At 39.8% G+C, this 22696-nt stretch overlaps 1 protein-coding gene across 1 annotated transcript in view; it reads left to right on the top strand.

Annotated features, from left to right (window-relative positions):
- Positions 1 to 22696, top strand: part of myo15b (myosin XVB) — a 38799-nt gene that overhangs the window by 5786 nt on the left and 10317 nt on the right. The window contains exons 7-42 of the mRNA XM_029528153.1: positions 826 to 919; positions 1025 to 1128; positions 1264 to 1327; positions 2891 to 3004; positions 3116 to 3277; positions 3396 to 3509; positions 3589 to 3647; positions 4070 to 4193; positions 4278 to 4373; positions 5013 to 5144; positions 5658 to 5783; positions 5862 to 5939; positions 6382 to 6530; positions 6914 to 6959; positions 7053 to 7177; positions 7721 to 7835; positions 7944 to 8119; positions 11546 to 11639; positions 14577 to 14639; positions 14754 to 14811; positions 14908 to 15029; positions 15728 to 15823; positions 15929 to 16164; positions 16587 to 16756; positions 16844 to 16916; positions 17017 to 17199; positions 17312 to 17421; positions 18041 to 18108; positions 18364 to 18448; positions 19096 to 19128; positions 19241 to 19321; positions 19466 to 19569; positions 19659 to 19964; positions 21310 to 21388; positions 21558 to 21680; positions 21837 to 21984. Coding sequence (XP_029384013.1) covers positions 826 to 919; positions 1025 to 1128; positions 1264 to 1327; positions 2891 to 3004; positions 3116 to 3277; positions 3396 to 3509; positions 3589 to 3647; positions 4070 to 4193; positions 4278 to 4373; positions 5013 to 5144; positions 5658 to 5783; positions 5862 to 5939; positions 6382 to 6530; positions 6914 to 6959; positions 7053 to 7177; positions 7721 to 7835; positions 7944 to 8119; positions 11546 to 11639; positions 14577 to 14639; positions 14754 to 14811; positions 14908 to 15029; positions 15728 to 15823; positions 15929 to 16164; positions 16587 to 16756; positions 16844 to 16916; positions 17017 to 17199; positions 17312 to 17421; positions 18041 to 18108; positions 18364 to 18448; positions 19096 to 19128; positions 19241 to 19321; positions 19466 to 19569; positions 19659 to 19964; positions 21310 to 21388; positions 21558 to 21680; positions 21837 to 21984 — 4110 coding nt within the window. The remainder of the gene's footprint in view (positions 1 to 825; positions 920 to 1024; positions 1129 to 1263; positions 1328 to 2890; positions 3005 to 3115; positions 3278 to 3395; positions 3510 to 3588; positions 3648 to 4069; positions 4194 to 4277; positions 4374 to 5012; positions 5145 to 5657; positions 5784 to 5861; positions 5940 to 6381; positions 6531 to 6913; positions 6960 to 7052; positions 7178 to 7720; positions 7836 to 7943; positions 8120 to 11545; positions 11640 to 14576; positions 14640 to 14753; positions 14812 to 14907; positions 15030 to 15727; positions 15824 to 15928; positions 16165 to 16586; positions 16757 to 16843; positions 16917 to 17016; positions 17200 to 17311; positions 17422 to 18040; positions 18109 to 18363; positions 18449 to 19095; positions 19129 to 19240; positions 19322 to 19465; positions 19570 to 19658; positions 19965 to 21309; positions 21389 to 21557; positions 21681 to 21836; positions 21985 to 22696) is intronic.

Here is a 22696-nt window from a genome sequence, read left to right as displayed (position 1 = left end):
GAGCTGCACTGTTGCATGTTCCATCATCAATCTGAACACACACTATTTATTTTGATCCCACACACACTGTCCTACTAGCTGCGATAGTCTTCTCACTGGATACCCTGCCCAAAAAATTTGAAATTATAATTATTATTATTTTATTTTTTTTAGGAATTTTAAGGATTTCTTCAGGTCAAAGCAGAAATTGCAATATACAATATATAAATAAAATATAAAATTGTTTGCCTAACCATCAGTTAAAATAGAAATTTTAATGAATTATATGGTAGAGTAAACACTAAACACTGAAACAAACAGAAAGCTAAAAATACTCCATTAATCAAATTGAATTTTTCTTATCTTGCCCTTTATGGATGATCAACAGGTGACACTGGCTTCACTGACAATATGATTGCAAATAACTTTAAAGGATCATTTTAAACTCAATAAAAAAATATATATATATAATCTTCTCATGTTCAAGATACATGACCTTTAGTTGTGCAAGTAATGTGGTATACAGTCAACACAAAGTAGGACCAAACTAATTTTATTTGTCAGGTAGATAGCTGCACCAGTAGGGTCACTGGCCATGTGGACACATAATCATATACTTCACCTGGAGCACCGGGAACAGAGAGCCTGCTTTAGGCTCAGTGTGGTCGCACTGCTATTCTGTGAGCCCACAATGGATCCCTTTGGAGCCCATTGTGGGTGCCAAATGGACATTAGCTGGATTGTTGCAAATCATGTCTCTTGCTTGGTCATAAACATCATGATGAAGCCATAAAATGTCCAAAAGGCTTTCTTTTTTACGAAGCATTTTATATATTTCCTGTACAGTGGCCAGAGCGGTTCAGGAAAGACTGAAGCTACCAAGCTAATGATTCACTACCTCAGCTTCACATATCAGGGCAGAAACAATAATCTGCAACAGGTAATTCACTTATTACCTTATTCATTCACAGTTTTACCCACCACAACACTGCAAGGTGTTAGTAGGTGTACGCTTCTTTCACCTCTGTCTCTGTTCCTTGACCAGCCCATGGAGGTCTTTCCCATCTTGGAGAGTTTTGGGAATGCCAAAACGATCCTCAACAACAACTCCAGTCGCTTTGGCAAGTACCTCCACATCCACATTCTCCAGTGAGTCCACCCAGTGTGTAAATATCTCTTGATGTGTAACAGCCTGTTCCCCAGTTGCTTCCCCTGAGTTTGGTTTGGTCACAGTTGTGATACTGTTGCTGTTATTTGCTGATTGTGTCTTATCTTGGTTGACAGTGGGGTCGTGGTAGGGACCTCATTGTCTCGGTATCTCCTTGAGAAGTCCAGGGTTGTATTTCAGGTGAGAACACTGACTGAAGAGTGCTGTGTGTTCAAAATAGTAGTCCACACGTCACACTGACTGGTTATCACATTTCATTATACAGGTTTTTTTTTGGTGAACCTCTACAAACAGGATGAGAGCCAGATTTATCGATAGGTGGAGTGTGGTGGAGAAAAAAACAGCAGAGCTCAGTTTTCTTCTCTTTTCTTTAATTATGCTAATGAATATGTGAAGGATTCACTATCTCACCAACAGTTGGCAGAATGCAGGACAAGAGATTGTAGGAGACGATCCCAGCAGAGGTTCCTAGTCTGACTCCTTTGCCTGACCACCACCCTGCCACCTTCATATCTGCATCTTATCTATATCTTCTGGATCCTACCATTACACTGTGAAGGGCCCCCCAGACACTAAATCACCTCTCTAAAAGTACATTTCACTTTACACAATCTAAAAATAATGATCTAATACAGGCTAACCAAATTGCTAATTAACAGAAGAGAACAGAAATAGAAGATTTTCCAAACTCACACACAGATTCAGAATTATTATTAAAAACGTGTGGGGGGGAAAAAAAGCATCACATTGTCCTTCGCTGTTGTCCACACTGTGAATAGGACTGATGGGGAATTTGCCAGCATAAGGTAGCTGTGTGATCAAGTTGTTATCCAACGCAACACAGGACGGCTTAAGTTGCCTTGTAAGACAATGTTTTAAGTTCCTCCTTTGGTTGATTGCCTTTGCTTGCTGGTAAATAAAGGCTCAGCTTTCTCAGCTTGATAAAAGACACAATTGATAAAACTGATCAAATGGCTTTTCATTCATCGGTTTTTCTTCAGCATGCCACCGGCATTGCTTTAGGGAGGCTTTGACGTTGGAAAATATCTTGGAAAATGTTACATTGATTGCTCTGAAAGTTTGTAACACACATTCACGTCATCCTGTGGTGGAACAGTGATGCTTTAGTGATCAAGTTCACTGCAAATGTTCAAACTCCCTGGAGAATAAACGCTTTTTTGAGCCTTGTACCACTAACGGATCAAAATATGCTATTAAATGTAGATGTTATAAAATATGTCTTTAACTTGGTGCTGACAAGTATTTTAAATTATTGCCATGACAGTTGGCACAAGCTAGTTTCTCATCAGAGTAGTTATGATAACTTTGATGAAGATCTTCAGGCCAGCCTCAGAACTTCCTCCTTACTTTGGTTCATTACCTACGAAATGGGATTAGCCTCCCAACAGCCTCAATTAGGCTACACATTGCGTTCCGCCTGCTGACATCTGCTAAGTGATGACGTAGTAAAGAAAACTGGCAATGTTACTGCTAATGCTAAATTATATGTTAACATCAAATATTGTTAGCATTTTAGCATGTTAGCATTTGATTCAAAGCTCCTCTGCCTTAAATTTCCTGCTATCTATCTCTCCATTCATCCATCTATTCCCCAGTTAAAGAGAAATAGGACTGTAGACTCCACCTGTCTTTTCTTTTTCTTTGCCTATATTTTCAGATAATTCCACAAGTTAAGTTTGTTCCATTGGGCACCATTGTCCTGCTCTTTCATTTGCCTTGTAGGCCAACGAGGAGAGGAACTACCATGTGTTTTACGAACTGCTGGCAGGTATGAACGACTGGGACAAACAGGAACTGTACCTGCAGGGAGCCGAGACCTATTACTACTTGAATCAAGTACATCACATCAGTTAGCACAGACCTGTTTTCATTTCTGTTTTTTCTCATATTTTCTCTTTCACTCATCATACGTGTAACACATTTATTTTTTTCCCCCTCCTCCTGCAGGGTGGTGCCTGTGAGCTGAATGGGAAGCAAGACAAAGAGGACTTCCAAATTTTGCTTCACTGCTTTGACACTATTGGCCTCCATGCTGACCAGGTTTCCACTGTCTGGGCCATCCTGTCCTCCATTTTGCAGCTTGGCAACATCTGCTTCAGCTCCTATGAGGTAGGTGTGTGTGTGTGTGTGTGTGTGTGTGTGTGTGTGTGTGTGTGTGTGTTGAGAGGGACGACAAGAGTAAGTCAAATCAAAAGCTGATATTAAATGTCAGCTGGTCCTGTTTCAGAGTGAGTCTTTTGAGGGATCCCGCATCTTTAGCGAAGCTGAGGCCAGGAGGGTTGGCTCCTTGCTACAGATTTCCTCTGAGGCCTTGCAGACCGTCATCACTCACAGAGTCACAGTCAGTAGCCTCTCATGCACCAGTCATGCCTTATTGTTCATTCTGCAATAGCTAAACTGACCAGCACTCTCATTCACAGGAGACCACATATGACAGGATCTACTGCCCTCTGTCTGTGGAAAGTGCCATAGAATCCAGGTAGCACAATGCCAGGCTGGTTATTCTGAGCTTGTTTCCCCCAAACCATGTTCCATAACTCCACCAGTGCGCACCCCACAGTTTTGGCAAGCTAAGTGGTGTTCTAGGTCTGCTCCATTCTCCATCCATCTGGATGTACCTTGATTAGGAGAAGCTCAGGAGGTGCCTCATTCAGAACTTGCTTGAACTAGCTCAACAATTTTGTATTTTTTTTAATAAGATTTTATGTTTCATGCCGCCACCAAACAACTCAGCATTTACTTGTCCCATACAGTGTACAGTAAGCAAGCAGTGAAATGAGGGTTTGATTTAGCTGCATGAAGTATAGATATTGTGAAATGCATCACATCAAGTGCAATGTAGAACACATGTTGCACTTAACTGGTAAATGTGCCCCCTGTCCTCCTTTCCCTCTGCTGTAGAGATGCCATAGCCAAAGCGTTGTACTCAGTGTTGTTTGACTGGTTGTTGGAGCAGATCAATGATTGGCTGAGTCCCACCGAGATGGACAGCACAGTGGGGATAGTGGACATCTATGGGTTTGAGGTCAGTATCCTGGACTGAGAGCTGATGCTCTGGACTGTTTTTTAAGGTTTGACATTACATCACAGGTCCACTGTTCCTCTGCAGGACCTGGGAGTGAACAGCTTCGAGCAGCTGTGTATCAACTTTGCCAATGAGCAGTTGCAGCACTTTGTCAACAAGGCAGTGATCTCTCAGGAGCAGGTAAGTGGGCAGGAGGAGAGATCCATGAGTCATTTACCAACGGTCTACGGAGCAGTCAATCCATTAATAGTTTTTTGTTGCCAGATTGCAGATTGCCTTTTTGGCAGACCCCTCAGCATTAATTCTTCCTTCCTAAAGATCACATCCTTAGTCCAGCACAATGATAACACACAGATGTCAAGGCTGACTTTGATCACTTTTACAAGCAGAATGATTCTTCAAACTGGTAACTACAAAGTTGTCCTTATTAAGTGATTTTTATCTATAAAGCATTGAAAATGGTTTAACTACTGAGAAATTTGTATTTCTTACAAATCAACACAATCACAGTGTGAAATAAGTTCAAAGGCATGTCAAGCAACATAATAAGAACTGAATCATGACTGATTAAAAACCACCTCTAACATAATAACCCTTGGCCTACAACACACAATGCAGCATACATTTTAATGCTTGATTGCAATCAGGATGGTCATGCCCTTAATGTCAGTTAAAATTTTTGCTATTTTGAAGCTATTGGTTTTGGTATTAGTGTTCTCATCGCTTGCGCATTAAAACCACAGCCTAGTATTCTTTCAAGTGAAGAAGATGCTCTCACGCTTTAACTGAGTATAGTCTGCATTTGTTCCTGTTCTACAGGAGGAGTACAGTGCTGAACAGATCCAGTGGCATTCGATACCACTCAAGAACTTCCACTCCTGCCTGGAGTTGATCTCCTCCAGGCCACATGGCATCCTCCGCATACTGGATGATCAAACCTGCCTTCCCCAGGTGAACACACACACATATAAACAAACACACCTTTGTGTTTGTGTATCAGTACACCATCTATGTAACCCCTTAACTCCAAAACTCCATAGTTACAGTGGATTTCTGGTTTTCAGGCAACATTTTTGGACTGGAAATAAATACTAACTTATGATAATTTGTTGCCAGCATACTGTAACAACTCCTGCTACTTTAAATGGTGTGATGATCACAGAAGACAGTATAATATTGTTGATAACTACAGGAAATACTTGTTTGCTTATATACACACATGGAAAAAATTGTTGGTAGAAAAATCCACAATGGTCCCTGAAATTACTTGAAACCGACAATTGCAGGGATTACCTCAAAAAGTTGTGCAAAACAAACTCTTAAGTTAAGGGTACCATCAATTTTGTCCAGGCCGGCCCCATTAGTTTTTTTTTTTTTTTAATGTATAATTCTGTTGAACCACAATTCAAAAGCAATGTCTGATTTTCATTAGTCAATTTTCAATTTGCTGTGTGTTAATTTTAGGCCACAGATCACACTTTCCTCCAGAAGTGCCACTACCACCATGGAAACAGCCCCTACTATGCCAAGCCAAAGAACCCACTTCCAGTCTTCACTATTTATCACTATGCTGGGGCTGTTACCTATCAGGTATCATCGCAGAAACTCTGCCAAACAGCAGATGACACATCTAAGATGCTCTGTTTGAAACTAAACTTATTTTCCCAGGTCCATAATTTCCTCAATAAGAACCATGACCAGTTCAGGACAGAAGTGGTGGAGCTCTTTGCAAGGAGTCGCTTAAAGGTGAAACAGCTGAAAACACCAACAAGCTGTTGACAACAGCCTGTTTGTCCTCTGCCTGAGTTATTTCTAACAAAGACACAATAACGCACTACACAGATTTTGAATCAGCCATTAAAAAAGAAGAAAAGAACTCTCAAAGTGGAAGAACACATGATTAAAAAACAGTTAAGCAAAGAAAGTTAATAATATAATTTCATGCACTTATGAGACACCGACTTTAACTTCATAGCTCATAGAGAGATATATTATTATTATTATTAGTAGTAGTTATTTGTTTTCGTGAATACTGAATTACTAGTTAATAGTTAATAGTCTAATGATGAGAGTAAAATATTGAGGTAAACACTGAAAAGATGACCATGATATACAGTGTATCAGTGTCTCCAAAAACACGTATGGAGTGCTTTCAAACACAAATCGACGTGTCCCCCGTATTGAGCAGATGGTGTCTGAACTATTCAGGAGGGTTCAGGATGGTTATATTCAGCAGAGGGAGCTGGGCTGGAGAGGGAAGGGCCTCCGTCAGCAGCCTTCCACCGCTGCTTCACACTTCCTTCAGTCTCTGAGCGAACTCACCACCCGCCTGGAGAGGTACCAATGTCCCGAGACTGCCTGTAACAAAAATATTCCCAGATGTTTGGCTTAGACTGGATACTGGGATACTTTTTCACTGCATGTGTTTAAAATCAGACAGCATCATTTGTTTAGTGAATGTAATGGAAATAGAATACGAGGAGAATGACAGTGCTTCTCCACAATGTTTTGATTTGATGTGCCATCGCTGAGACAGACTATGAGAACCAAGATAAGACACATCATGTATAACTGAAGCTTGTGTGGGGGACTGGTGCAAACCAGTTCCTTGATCATTCTGTTAAACTGACATACGGTTCAGTATTTCTCGAGCTGCCAGTTGAATCTATTTCCTGATAAGTAAAATGTATCCCTGTATTTTTTTTTTTCTTTTTCCCCAGATGCAAAACGACATTTATCCACTGTCTGAAGCCAAACTATGTCAAGGTTATTTCTATTTAAGTGTCCACCATCTTAAATTTGTCAGATGTCGCACTCATTTCCACGACCACACACTGCATCTCTCATGTCTTCTGGCAGCTTCCTGGGTTATTTGATGTGGACTATGTGACAGCACAGCTGAGGCATGCTGGGACGATGCAGACCATCCACATCAGGAAAGAGGGTTTTCCCATACGGATTCAATACTCCTACTTCATTGAGAGGTATTGCAAATCTGTAAAGCAATACCAGTACTTAAATGTTCCCATATTCTATAAAAGGAAATGTCCATATCTTCTTTGATATACAGCAAGTCTAATTTCTATAATAATACTACACAAAATCTGCTGCATTTTAATTGCATCACTGTCGCTTCCAAAAGCAGCTCCTGCCCCAATACCTCTAAAAATCTAACATTCCTCACTTGTATGAGGCACTTCCTTACTTGATCTCTTTGCACGCCCTACATCCTACATACTGTATGTTAAGGTCTCTCACTGGACAGAATTTGTATGTCCCTCATTTGACAGTCACAGTGGATTAAAACTTCTGTCAAATCAGGACATGTAAAATGATTCAGTTCAACAATTGTAAAGAAACAGTGCCGTGTGTTCCACAGTTGAGCTGTAACTTTATACCTCACACCTTAATGGAGTGCCTCAACAAATGAATGAATCATATCATGATGCATGGAGCACCAAATCATTTGCATGAGTCAAGCAGTTTGGTTTTGGATTAAACAGCTTGCCTTGTGTTCTTCTCCACAGGTATGGGGTTCTGCTGACCCAGAGGCTGAGCGAGATGGCAGACAGAGAGCAGACTGTAGCTCTGCTGAACATGCTTGGTGCTGAGGAGGGACACTACCGGCTGGGCCTCACCAAGGTACCTCACCTGACCCATTCATCACACTGATGGCAAGTTTATACTTCACATATCAACACAGTGAGATGTGTGTGTTCTGTGTGTGCGCGCATGTGTACTTTGCTCTAGGTGTTCCTCAAGGAACTTCTATACCAGCAGCTGGAGGATAAGTGGAGCAGTACGCAGACTTGGGCTGCCATCACCATCCAGAGGAACATCCGGGGCTTCCTGTGTAGGAGGAATTTCAGGTTTTTTAAACAGAAAGCCATCATCATCCAGAGCCACATCCGAGGACACCAGGCCAGGTACGCAGATGAAAGATCAGAATTTATGTAACAAAAAAAAAAGTTTTTTTTTTCTCCTGAGTAAGAATCATGAAAGCTTTCAATTTTAGATGAAAAAAGAACAAAGAAACCAAAATGAGTGTTTGACAGAGTGAAAGAAATCAAACAGAAAAGTCAACTAAAAAGGAGAGAGAATAAAGAAAAGACAGATAGGAACGAATGCAGAAGGAAGATAAAGGAAAGGGAGACAAATGCACGGTGAAACAATATAAAGGCTGATGATGGAAAAGTAAAATAAAAAAGAACTTAAAACAAAGATTGCCATTAAAAAGTAGCTTAAAAGCAAACCTTGTTCAAGGTTACTGAAGCGTCACAGTAGCTGCTCGTATCTGTTTATTAGTCTTAGTCAGCTCCTGTCTGTGGGAGACAACAATATCTTTCAGCTGTACTGGAGGGTGCAGATTAGTGTATTGTTGGGCCCCAGGCTTTTAGCTTTTATCTGTTTTTGGACCCAGTTGCAAATAAGTTTTTGGTTGTTTTTTTTTTTTTTTTTTTATTGAGTCAATGATAATGACGAAGTGATGTAATTGGATTCTAGTGGCTATCAGAGGAACTGTAGTCACTCTTGGCTAATATGGCCACTGTCAAAGCTTTGAATAGACTCAGTGGCCTCTGGTCCAATCCTGATTTTAAACCCATTTTGTATTACTCAAATCAATTAGGTTTTGATTAATCTGCTGTTGTTATTATTATTATTATTTTATTTATTTATTTTGTTTTTAAACTAAGGTCATTTGAACGCCTGGAAACCACAACAACCATAATTAATTCACCATTATCTTGAATTTGCCTGAATTTACTGTATCAATTTCAGTGTTTCAGATGGACTTGATATTTTTAGACAGAATGAAGCATGAGTACATTCTGCAGAGGAGCTTGAATTTATGGGCTTGCAGAGGCAGAAGGGTGATGGCTGATGAATTCAAGGGGGTTTATAATATCTGAATATCACATCTGAGTCCTTGCAAAGTTCTTGTGCCTGTCTTAAGTTGTTGTTCTGCAGGGAGGGATTCTACCCGACATTGGTGAACCAGTCTTCCCCGCTCGTTGGTGGCATGACCCTTTTTATTTTTATTTTTTATTGTTATTATTTTATTTATTTATTTATTTATTTATTTATTTTCATTTAGTTTTTCTCTGAATGTAGTCACATTACCATGTTGTCATTTGGCTTTTGTTTTGTAGTAGACTGGCGGTTTATTGCAGATACCTTGATTGCTTTTCCATACTTCATCATCCTGATTAGCTTAATCTCTTCTGCACTTTAGGCTGTGGTCAGAAAGCATCAGAAACATGTAGGAAAACATGAAAATGAATAGAATTAACGCATAAGAAAAGGAAAAAAAAAAGCTCCAGAGTGAGCAAGAGCAGCTGTAACAGGCTGCTAATGGTGCAACACCATGGTCATGGTCCACGTAGACTGACACTTTCCTGGCATGGACAGAAACATCACCCATGACTGAATATAGATATAGTGATATATAGATTATCAGTTTCATCACCAAGGGCTTTTGAGACTAGTTCTTTTGCCACATGCTGCACAAATCTACCAGTCTTCATAAAGCTATGTTCTTCATCTAAAAGAGGGCTGGTGTGGAATTCTTTCGCTGCAGTAGAAACACTCTTTTCAGTGATGGACCATCATGGAGCCATGGAAAATCCAAATACCATTTCTCTTGAAATCTTGAAATCTTTAAAACTTTTGTTTCATGCCTCACTGCCTTTTGTAGCATACTTCAGCAACATTGCAAAGATATCGATTATAATGCCGCTAGAGTGGCATACTGGGATGGTGGTTTCCCCTTTTTAAGAATGGCGCCCACCTATGCGGGGATCATACTCCTCAGGGTCCCTGGGAAAGTACTTTCTACTACTTTCTACTACTTTCAACTGTGTTGCACAAGAGACTGCAGACTACTTGTATACAGAAGCTCTAATGATGTCACATTGCATCGATTCCTGAGTGTTCTATTCCAGCAGATGGTTCTATTTTAGTGGAGTCAGTATAATATTACAATACTACAATATTAAACCCGTTGCTATCTGATGCGGCGGTTCGTAGTGGCTAACATTTGTCTGCAGAGCCCATTGAAACATAGTGTTGAAACATCAAGCAAAGTAAACAGAAAAAAAAAAAAAACATTCAAATTCTACCCAGTTATAAATCAAGCGCACACACACACACAAACTGCCTTAATCAGCACTTTTTGTATGTTGGACATATTAAATCCAAGATATGAGTGAATTATGTGGTGCATTATAAATATTATCAAACTTCACATAGTTAACAACCAATAAGCTTTTAATCTTGCTTTAATCAAGCTTCAAACTAACTCATAGCATGAAATTTACAGCGGAAGAGCTCATTTTGTGCTGTCGTGTTGTTCTGTCATGCATACCTAGTCACCGATACATGAACTGATTGAGCTCAGTTCAGGTTTGGTCAAGGCTGAAATAATACAATTCACAGTGTCAGATATAACAACCCCCTGCATATTGTAATTATGCCCTTAGTAAGTCAAATTAGGAAGGATTTTTTTTAGTTAATTATTACTTACGTAGCATTGTTGGCTACTTAATAATCTTAAAGTGTCAGTCTTTTTTATGTTGAGATCAGCATGATGGAACAAGACAGAGCAATGTCCAGTAAACAGACGTGGATGAATGAATAACTGGAGATTAATTAATATGGTAAATGAGTTTCCACTTTGGCTTCTAGTAAGTCAGTAAAACATAATGCTATCATAGAGGCCTGTATCTATTTTTTTAATTTCATCAGATATTCAATATAAAAAAAATGTATCATAAAAAGGAAGGTAAAAAAGATTATCAGCACGAAAACGTCACCATTTCAGTACTGTGTGTCCTACTCTTTATGAAACACTGAAGTGAACCAGGACAGCCACATAACTAGAGCAAATAATTGTTTTTTTTTTATATATATGCAGCTGCAGTGTCATGGCAGACCTGGATTCTAGAAATGCTTCTTCAAAGTCCTGAAACTGCAGCCTTCAGGTCTGCACTTGAATCAGCTGATTCTGCTACCTTCTCTGTCTTCCTGTTTCTGCTAGTATGCGTTACCTGATCCCGTTATAACAACGTAAACATTAAGAAGACGTAAAAAAAAAAAAAGGCATGCAAGTAGAAATACAAAGATGAATTTCATTTGTAAAAGACTGAAATGAAGTAGAACCTGAATTAAACTAGACGAGATAGGACATATGAGATTGAGCTGAGTCCTAAATAACTGCTTTTATGAAAACAGTAGAGATCCTCAAAATCTAAATCTTGGTCGGGTTTAAATATCAGTGGGAGCCTAACTTGAGATCAGAGTGACTTACTATCACTGGATGCTGTTTTTATGTGTGCTGCCCCCCTTTCTTCCAGGAAGTACTACAAGCGCCTGAAGCAGTCTTTCACACAGTTTTGGGCATTGATGCTGGTCACTAGAGACACCATCAAGAAGCGCCACTGGAAGAAGGTAGATACGAGAGACAAAGATCCCAGCTAAATCTTTGGATGGGTTTTGTTTCTGCATCATTTTTTTTTATTGTGCTGTAAATCTTTGCATCATCTGTCTCATATACAATACCAATACCAACAGATTAACAGGAGGAGACACCCTGACTCTACATGGTTGGATTCAAAGGTTCATTCTTTGGTCTATGTTTTCAGTTCCTTAAATTAGCATGTTACACTGTGTTGCCAGACACAGTGTTGACAGGTTTATTATTGCACTGCTATTAGTTAGTGGATGTCTCAGCTAAAAAATAATAATAATGGTTCATGATAGTTTTGATTTGATCAAAATTGCCATTAAGATTTTGAAATATTACATCACTTTATGCCATTCCCTTCCTTTACTGGGCTTCTTATCTTGCATATGTCACCTGGGCGTGCGCGCGCACACACACACACACCCTGCTTCCACTTAAGCAACCTGGACTTCAACCCCTCTCAGTGAAATTTGAAGCAGTGCTGCATCTCTAGCTCCTCTCTTGTAACCTGTCCCCCATTCTTCCAGCTCCACAGCTCAGGTAGGCTGCTTCTCTTTCTTCTGCCTTCTGCTTCAAAGCTGACGCAAAAACAAAAAAATTTTCTTTTTTTTTTTTTTTTTTTTTAGCTTTGACTGCAGATATAATCCAGATGAAACAATCTATATATGCTTCTTTCAGCTCATCTTTCATCTTACTTTTAACTGAGCTAAACTTGCAGTTTTCTTTTTTATTTGTTAGTTCCTTTGTTTCGCTTCTCTCATTATCAGTCCATTGGGTATTATTGTTTTATGAGGTGTGGACTCTGAACAGAGGAACCATCAGCCATCTACTCTCGGGCTGCCTTTTCCAGCTTTTCAAGCCTGAGCACAGGAGCTTTAGAGTAATGAGTGTTGACTAAACACCTAAGCTTTATATTAGAGTTTAGAACAGAAAGCCAGCAACATCACTTCTGATTTGTATATTTATGGAACTCACCTGAGTCCTTTTCACTTATCTGCACCTGAATCATTGCTTTGGTTTGATTCTCCTAGCATTTGAGGTTTAATTTTGTGTCCTTTTTTTTTTTTTTTTTGTCCTAATGACGACTCATATGGATGTCTAATATCTTAGAAAGGTTCCCATACAAAGGTTTATGTAAAAAAAAAACAAAAAACTTTTTAACCTTAACAGTTACTTAAACACAATTAAATGAATTCTCTAATACAGGATATAACAAGTCAGTTGAACATGCAGACATGCCACATGTTTTTCTGTGTTGTTTTTGTTTCATAGATATTATAAATATGAAGCGCAGTAACACACATGTGATGTCACCAAAGTGATCTTAGCTCTGTTTTTTATTTATTTATTTATAATCAGAGAGCCTGCATTTACAAACCAGCCACCTGGACTTTGACAGACATTGTCTTTTTTCTAAACCGGTACAAACATAAAGCGGCCTTTTGGGGATGTGTATTCCACGGGCTTGAGAGTTTCTGACAATTTCCTGAAGTTTGAAACCATTTAATCTGTCTCGAGCCCATCAACTATGAAAAGATCAAAGTAGGACCGTTGCTATCGAAAATTTTATCGATGATTCTACTGAAAAGTCCATCGATTAATCGAGTAATCGGATAAAACGTATTTTTTGTCTAGTTAAAGAGCAATTATAAATATACATGAGAAAATAAGACATTTCACTTGATAATGAACAATTGCTTTCCTTTTTCAGACAATCAACATTTTTCTTCAGAATCGCTTTTGTTGTCGTCATGTCTTTCCTCCACAGAGACAGTACATTTAAGCCCCACTCACATCAGAGGGGAAAACAACCAACAGCTCTCCATTGACTTTGTATTGTGTGACAAATGCTACAGCAGCTTTTGGGCATTTGTTTGTGTTTGCTGGCACACGAAGAGTGACAAGAGACACCTGTAGTCTCTGCGCACTGGTGGGCTGCCTTCCACCCACAGTCAGGGCATGATCTAAACCAGTAGCATAGATTTGAGGATATTTGTCTGGAGAAAGGGGAAACGTTGAAAGTGTGATACAAAGTCACAAGGATATATCATCAAGGATTATGAATCCATGGCAGCCCATACAATATAATAAAAGAATTGTAATCTGAGGTGCACTAACCAATACCGCCATCCTTGGAATGAGTCTCAGAATAATGTCTCTGATACCAAATCAGAGTTCTTTGAGTAAAATTATTTAGTGGAAATGAACTCATGTTGGTTGTAAAGTGTAATATAATGACATGGAACTGATGATGCAATTAGCCAAAGGGTGTGTGTTGATCTATTAAGATTTGTGATAGATATTTGGAAACGTCCATCAAATTAAACCCTCTCCAGGAGTTGGAGCAGGGTTGGTCCGCTCATATATTCTCTGAGTTATTTAATAACTTTGATTCTTGATGTAAGTCCCCAACAAAAGAAGAGTGTTTGCTGTGCACACCCTATTTAATCATCATATTTTATCCAATGTCTTTATTCAACCACACCAGCAGGATAAACATGTGTGGAACAGAAATATTTACACTAGAACGATGGGATGGGTCTGTTGGAAACCTTAATCATATCTAAGTGATACTACTGTTCTTTACTGAGGTGACTCCCTCCTGCAAGCTGTAAACTTCCTGATAACAATCAAACCCTCTGGACTTTTGGAACTGCATGGCCTGGTATTTGGGGTGGGGCAACAATGAAGCAGTATATAACAGGACATGTATCTAAGAATAGGTCTGAGGGAAGGAACGTCGAGGGAGTGTTGAAGGCTACCTGAATAACAAGGACGTTAACTCACCTGCAGAGTGGACTTGTGGTGCAGGTGCTTAATCAAGTCCTAACAACTCCTTTGGGATTACAAAAGAGGAACTGCGATGAATGCTGCATGATGAGCAATGTGACTGACTGGACTTTTTTCTATTTCAATTTCAGGAATTTCACGAAAGGATCAAACTAAAACCAGTGACAAAGGTGAAGTCTGTCTCTCAAGAAATGGTAAGGCAAAAAAGACACTGTTCTAGTGCCGTGTCTTAGGCATTCTGCTGCCACAATCCATTCAGTGTCTTCTCTGATACCTATAACATTTTCTTGGCATGGTTTTCCTGCCAGGATGTGGGGCTGTTGGAGATCCCTGCTGAGCTGTCAGCAAGACTCCGTGCTGCAGGAGGTATCGCTCCATTAACAGCTGGAACTGATTTGATAAGACGATAGTTTGCACACAATGTTTTCATGCTTCCTCACCGTTTCCGTCCCTCCTCACCAGGGTGGCACTCCTCAGAGGTCACAGAGGCAGCTGCTCCACTGGTGAAGGCAGAGCACAATCTTATACTGCCTCTGGATATAGACAAATACTGCTTCTCTCGCTATGCTAAGTCTGTATTACATGTGAGTACAGCTGATTGCACACATGCACATGCTCACCATCTAATCCTGTGTTTCCTCTCTAAATTCTGCTGTAGATCCAGCGTTATATTTGAATAATTTTCCCACAGAGTTGCAGTTTATTGTATGATGACAAAACATTGTTCTCCATTCTTGATCAGTAACTCATCATCTCATTCAAATGTGTATCAGTAAATACCTTGCTGAAAGAAACAGGCAGGTAGTGTGTCATAAATGAGAACATGATTGAGGAGTAATTGTGACAAAATTTGCATAAAATAATAATGAAGGCGCTCGTAAAGCAACACAAATTACCTTTTGTGGCTGGTTATTATTCTCCCACCATGGTTCCATTGTACCAGGCTACAAACATGTTCCTGATGCAAAGTTGGAGATTTTAACATGAAGGCTGAATCCCTTTTGGAGCCAGACCCTAGCCGTAAGAAGAACTGCAGTAAGACCACAGAGGTTACTTCTTTAGTTATGGTTTAAGGGCTTGTTGTGCCTAGCTCATCTATTGTATTGTTTTATTTTAAGATGATCCCTGTCATCATGTACCAACATGTTTTTCCCTCAGTGATGCTTGAATAGAAGACTGAATCTTAGCTTAAAATGAAGTGTTATTCTTTTACATCACAAAGAGGTCCAACAGACACACTTCTGAAAAGATTTAAGGTGGATTTTTTTTCTTGTGTTCACAGGATACATGGTGTCAGCCTCAGGGATACCCCCTCCTAAAAACACTCACGTCTCTGGATCCTGAAGATGCCAGAACTGCCCTGGACATTTATAAATTGGTATATGGAAAGGATTATGTCCTGTTGTATTATGTTGAAATAGCATCTTACCTTCTGCTTAATGATTTTCTGTGGGGTTTTTTTTGTGCTTTTTTTTCCCCTCAGATCATGAGGTTTACAGGAGATTTAAACCTCAGCAGCTGGACTGAACAGACGTTGGGTAACTACATTATAGAAAAAGGCCAGAGCCATCCTGCTCTGAGGGACGAGATCCTGGTCCAGCTTGTTTACCACATATGGGGTCTGCAGGAGGAGCAGGGCAGTCTGAGGGCCTGGCTGCTGCTGGCCTGCTGCCTCAGCGCCTTCACCCCCTCACCAACACTGGATAAACCGCTGCTCAAGTAGGTGCTATCCTCACCTTATCACTACCACTGCTGGTTGCAGGAATAAAACTTCATTTACACATGTGCTATGCAACGTCCAGACAAGAACATGAAATTAAGTAGATTTTAAAACCCAGCAAACTACAGCTGCTCGTCTGTTTAGTGTTTGCGTGAGTCTCTGTGTTATACTATGATGATGCCACGGGTTAAAAAGACTCACTTTAAAGCTACAATAATCAATCTTCCAATCTCCATTTGCTGATTTGGACAGGATTTAACACAAATGTCAAATAGAATTAAATGATAAAGTGAGGACATTATATAAATCAATGTGGAATTTCAGTAGTCCAAGAACAGTCACATCCACCACAATCCTACAATGTGATTAACATGTTGAAAAGCCCCTTCATCTGTCTCAACATAACTAATTTCTCTTCCAGGTATGTGTCTGACCACGGTCCTGGGACATACCGCTCACTATGCCAACACAAATTGCTGACATCTCTGCAGCTGCCAGCTCCCACTGCCCGCATCTACCCACCCACTCAGCTGGAGTGGACTGCCAGCCAGAGGAAGGGTACCATGGTGCTGGACGTAAACACCTTCAATGGTGACACTGACTTGCTCTAAAGTAAAAAGAATATATCCATTGTCAAAGTATCCGGTTTCTTAATCAATCCTGTGAATTTTTTCTCAGATGAGACAATTACAACTGAGGTGGAGTCATGGACCACTGGGGAGCAGCTCGCCTCATGGCTACTCCATTCCAGGTGCTTGTCTAGTTTCACTCATACAATCTATGTCTTGTACCTCGCTGTACTTGTTAAAGTTTTCAAAAACTTTGTCCCATGCACTGTTGTTGTGTCACAGAGGTGTTCCGGACACAGTGCAGGGCTGGTCTGTGTCTCTTCTGACTGATGAAGGCTGGTCTGATCTGGCTGGCTCAGACTTTGTCATGGATCTGTTGGCTGGAGCAGAAGCTGAAGTGTTGTCACCATCAGGCACACCTTCTTCGATAAACTCTGACTACCTGTTCAGCAGCCACGGAGACAGGTAGCGCACTGTAGAGCAAGTGTTTTTTTTTTTTTTTTTTTTTTTTTTTGGGGGGGGGGGGCACTGATCCAGACAGGCCTCAGTGAGCATCTCCATGTCTCTTTCCATCCAGGATGCCCTCAACCAATATGGAAGATTTCATCCCGCCTGCTCCTCCAGTCCAAGCTCCTGGGCTGCCTCCTTTTGAAGGAAGTTCCTGGAGAACAGATTATCCACAGGAGGGTAGGTTTTAAAACCAGTCCATTGTATCTGCAAGTGCAAAGCCCTGTGAGTTGACTCTGCACTGCAAACATACCAGAAAATAGTTTTTTTAATGTATATACTGTGAATTGTTCCTAGTTCCGTACACTACATGCAGTACTTCATACTTACAGCAAGCCTCTTCCTGCAGTGATGGAGCTTGTATGACAGTCACTTCTGGTTCATCAAGTCAGGCTGATCATAAGGACCTCTTTGTAAAATCCCAGTGGGCTGCTGCATTACTGCAACATAAAGTTTTTACCAGTCCTGTTATTCAGGGTATGCCTGAGATCAGGTTCTGTGTAGTCCAAGACTGAGCTAGTTTTTAACTTCAGTTCTTGTTTGATGCTGAGTAACAGTGAGTGGGATACAAGCAGGTGCTTTTCTTAACAGCTGCCTGATACAAAGATTCTTGTTTTGATATAATATAAAATAGAAGTCTTACTGTGCATACATTCTATATTTGCATCTGTTTTATTTATTTATATACCAGCGATGATGGTGGGGGCTCATGAGCTTTATATATATATATATATATATATATATATACACACACACACACATTCCACATTTCTTTCATCTGTGTTCCATCTGTTCAAAGGACGTGGTCGACAGATGGATGCCTATGTTGATGACTTGTTTGATCCAGTATTTGACCAAGGACCTCCGGTGAGTGACATCATCTGATTTGTTCCATTGTGTGAACTTTAACCTATGACGAGTGTGAAGGTTGTGTTTCCCTATTTGCAAAGACCTTGAATACACTGTGTTGCTCTGGTCATTGTGTAACTCCAGTTGTATCTTATTTCTGAGTGTGTGGCATCACTGGGTTGTGTTTCCCCGCTGTCTTTGCAGTAACCACACTCTCACAATGTAATGCAATCACCCATTGATGTTTGTGTACTTATACCTGTGTGAGTGCAGGACGATGAAAGAGTAGCCATGCTGACCCGCCGGATGAGAGGAGGAGGAGGGATTGGACCCATGCATCCTGGCATGTATGGAGCTGGTAGGAAAATTGAATCGTCTCATATACACAACACTTTCCACCCTACGTGTATCATAGTCACTTAGTGTCCTGTAGTCATGTCAACATTCTTAAAAACCATGATTTCAACCTGAACATTTCCATACATGAAAAAAACATTACTTTGATTATATTTAGAAAATAAAGTTTTTGTGACGAACAATGCTTTCTTAGAGCTTCTAAAAACTGTGATCAGCAACTTATCAACATGGGTTTGTTGTTTTTTTTGTTTTATCTTCTGGTTTTGATTAGTGCTAAATATATACACACATATTAATTCTATTATTATATTTACCACTATCATTCTTGATAGTGGTCATATTATCCCTGGTTTTCTGTTGTACTCCCATGTCTAGGCCAGTATTGTAATGAAATTTATGATAAACAGTTTTTTTGTGGTAGTGAAAAACTTGAACATTGCTTGAAGAAAAAAAACAAAACAGGACAGCAGTACGTAACCAAGAACTACAAATTAGCGTTACAGTGGGAAAACAGCAATGACAGAGACATTATATGGCAAGTAGCAGAATAACAACAGACCACAGCTTCTCTATGCTGAATGTAGTAGATTTACAAATTAACTTAGCATTTTCAAAATGAAATGTATTTCCTATAAAAATGTTTTTCAGGTATGCCAATGACGATGCCAAGCTACCCTATGGGTTAGTAGAAGGTTCATCTGTCAAAATCAAGAATCAAACATGTCTTGTCCCTCTTCAGAGGGAGCAGGGAGAGCTGACTGGTCATTTTTGTACTCTCTGTTGTTTCTCCTAGGAATCCCAGTTAATCCAGCAATGCCCAGCTATGGTTCTGTTCCCATGATGCCAAATATGGCACCCATGCAAACCATGCCAGGTAATCGCATATGTTAACTTTTAATCCAGAAAATTAATTAAATAGGCACAAATAATATGCAGATGTTTTGGTTTTTTTTTTCTCCCCCGAGCCTCCAATATTTGCACATATGTATACCAGCTGATATATTGTGTTCTGACTCAGGCATGATGATGAGTCAGGTTCCTGTGGCTGTTCCTTCTGCCCCTGACCCCATGCAGGCATCAGCAACACAACAGAGCCTCATCAACCAGCAGGCATTACTAATGGTGAGTAGATGAGTGCAAATTCAATATTGTGTCTGCTCTCATCCACCTGCCCTAACTCCTTCCTTGTCATTCCGCTTTACTCTTCTCAGGCGCAGCAAATGACGTTGCAGGCTATGACTTTGTCCCAGCAGCAGATTCAGGAGCAGAAGAAGAAAGAGGAGGAGTATCTTAAGAAAGAAGAGCAGAGAAAGAAAGAGCAGGAGAGAAAGCAGCAGGATGAGGGCAGGAGGCAGCAGAGACGACAGTCTGATCGTCGCACTACAGAACGCCCTCACTCACCCCCGCGAACACCCTCCCCGCGAACACCCTCCCCTCGAGCTCATTCACCCCAACTTGTTAAACCCAAAACACCAGTAACTAAAGTCAACTCCTCCAACAGGCTGCCTGAGCCAGAGGTATATACCTTACATACAAAAAAAGTGTGAATGAATATTCTACACACCCCTGCTAAAATTCCAGGTTTTTCTAAAGGACAAAACACAGATAAACAATTTCATAACTTTTGGAAAGCAAACAGAAATCTTTTTATGGGGAAAAGCAAAAAACAAAAGCATCTCCTTGGCACAGCCCTCTTCAGGTCATCAGGCCCGTTGCAAATCTTTCACCTCTCTCTCGTGAAGCCAGTCGTTTGGGTCATTTTTGTGTTTAGCCTTTCAGATAGATAGATAGATTGATAGATGGCTAGATAGATACTTTATTAATGCCAAAGGAAAATTCAAGGCTTTTTAGCAGAAGCTTGAAGGTTTTTTTCATAATTCCCTCCACCTGGGATGAGGCCCCCTTAATAGGTGAAATAAAAGCCCCAAAGCAGGATGCTAATGCTTTTTTTCTTTGGTATGATGTCAACATTTATGTTTTTGCTAATTTTAGCCAGGCCTGGATGTTTTCTTTGAAAGAAAAGGTCTCAGTGTTGTCACCATCCTGGCCCAATCAGGAGATTGTTGTTGCGTGTTGCACACGTGCAGTACTTAGCAGAAATTCCTGCAGGTACTTTGATATTGCAGCCTCCCTGACCAGTTGTCTTCCAGTCTTGTCATCTATTTTGGAAGCACGTCCAGTTCTTGCCACTGCTATGGGATATTTTGTCCACTTGATGATGACTGTCATCATTGTGCTCCATGGTATATCTAACGCCTTGGAAATTCTTTTGAACCCATCTGCTGACTAACACCTTTCAATGCTTTAGAAGCTCTGCTATAAGATACAACTAAGAAGATGTCAGAAAAATCCACCTTTAACAGCTGAAAATTGCTTTGCAATTAAGCAGTCACTTTAAAAGATGGCAGGTATGAGTTAAACATATGTCACTATAGTATTTCTTTTTTATTTTTTTCTCTCGTAAAAGATTTCAGTTTGCTTTACCATTGAGTTGCACAGTTTAAAAGTGATAATAAAGGTAATATTTGTTTCAGTTTTCTTTTTTTTTTTTTTTTTTTTTTTCTCCCCACAAACCCCTCCCTTTATTTTTTGGATTAATTTCCTCTCTGACTTAACTGATGATATCTCTACTTCATATTTATTGCTGCAATGACACAATGGCCATTGTGGATTGTTACATTTTGTTCAGTCCATATATTTAACTGTACATGTTAGATGTACACTCATTTTTGGTTCAGCCTGGACTTGGGATTGATTGAAAAATATTGATGTATTCATCAGACAATAATATCCCTTATTTCCCTTAAGATGATGCAGTGATGCCCCTGGGTGTGTTTATGTGTGTGCCAATTTCTTCTACAGCCAGAGGAAATGATGGATTTACCAGATCCAGATGACCTGCATTCTTTTCGTGAGAAGAGAGAATTCTTCCAAAGGATTGGTGGGTTGATCTGAAAAAACAACCACCAATAATATTATGAATAGTAAAGTTTGGCTGACTGACATAGAAATGCTACATACAACAATTAAAATCATTATGCCTGTAGGCATTTTCCATTTTAAATCTTGGTTTTCATTCCTCACCATTTCCCTCCTCTACACTCTTTAAGGTGTATACCCCCACACTGAATCCAAAACCCCAAAGGCTCAGCGACCGGATCCCTCCAGACAACAGCAGCAGTCTGTGCCATTAGCTCCTTCACCACCCCCACCTACAGCACCTAAACCTGAAAGTAAGAAACTAGAATAAATTCAAGGACATTTGGTGACGCTAGCTTGCTCACTATTCAAAGAGAGCTAAGTCATTATGCTTTTATTCAGTTTGAAAAGACTCCCTCAAATAAACTGCATGAAGAATTTTGGATATACTTCCTGTTTCTCTTCTACAGAGAAGGCTGCTAAAACTAAAAGGGAACAAGATCATCCGAAAGTGAAACCTAGTGAGCCTCACATCGAGCCCACCTCCAACATCCGAGAAATCATCAAACAGTACAACAGTCGACCCCAACAGGAGCCCAAACCTTTTGAACCTGTCAGGTCAGTTAAACCTTATAAATGGGAATTAAGAAAGTGTCTTGGAAAAACGTCCAGCATTAAATTTAATTCCCTCACTCACCCAACATCCGTCTGCAGAGGGAGAAAGGAACACATGTACATAAATATGAAAATTGAAATAGTTCTAAGCTTAAAAATTTGAATTCCTCAACACACCTGACAAAGATAGAAAATAATCCCTGCAAAAAAGTCACATGTTTTTAACCAACTGAAATGATGTGGCATCACATACAAACATAGCCCTCAAAGAAAAAGGGAGAAATCAAGAAAAGTATCAAAACAGCAGAGCAAAGTTCCCAGTGTGCCCCAGGAACACTACAACTGAAACAAAATGAATTCAATAGAATAGAATGCAGAGAAATACAGCGTTATAATGACTGAATCCATGAGTACCAGGCTTGATTGAAATGTTCATAATAATAATAATACATTTTATTTATATGTGGTTTCTTTTTTGAGACTCTCAAGGTTGCCTTGCAGGGAAAGATAGAAAGCAAAGTAATATTCAAGTAAAAAATATTAAATAAAAAAATAAAATAACAGCAACAATAATAATTATGATGATAATAGGTCGTGGGAATACATGTGAAAACCCTGTGTATTTTTCTTGTATGACAGATTTGAGTACCAATGAAATCCTGATGAATTTATCAGAATGTGATGTCACCTGTTGCTGTTCTCGATCTTTGAGTCC

This window comes from Echeneis naucrates, chromosome 19, assembly GCF_900963305.1.
Source record: "Echeneis naucrates chromosome 19, fEcheNa1.1, whole genome shotgun sequence".
Taxonomy (NCBI): Eukaryota; Metazoa; Chordata; class Actinopteri; order Carangiformes; family Echeneidae; genus Echeneis; species Echeneis naucrates.
The sequence above is the reverse complement of the archived record's forward strand: the minus strand, read 5'-3'. Positions and strand labels throughout refer to the sequence as shown.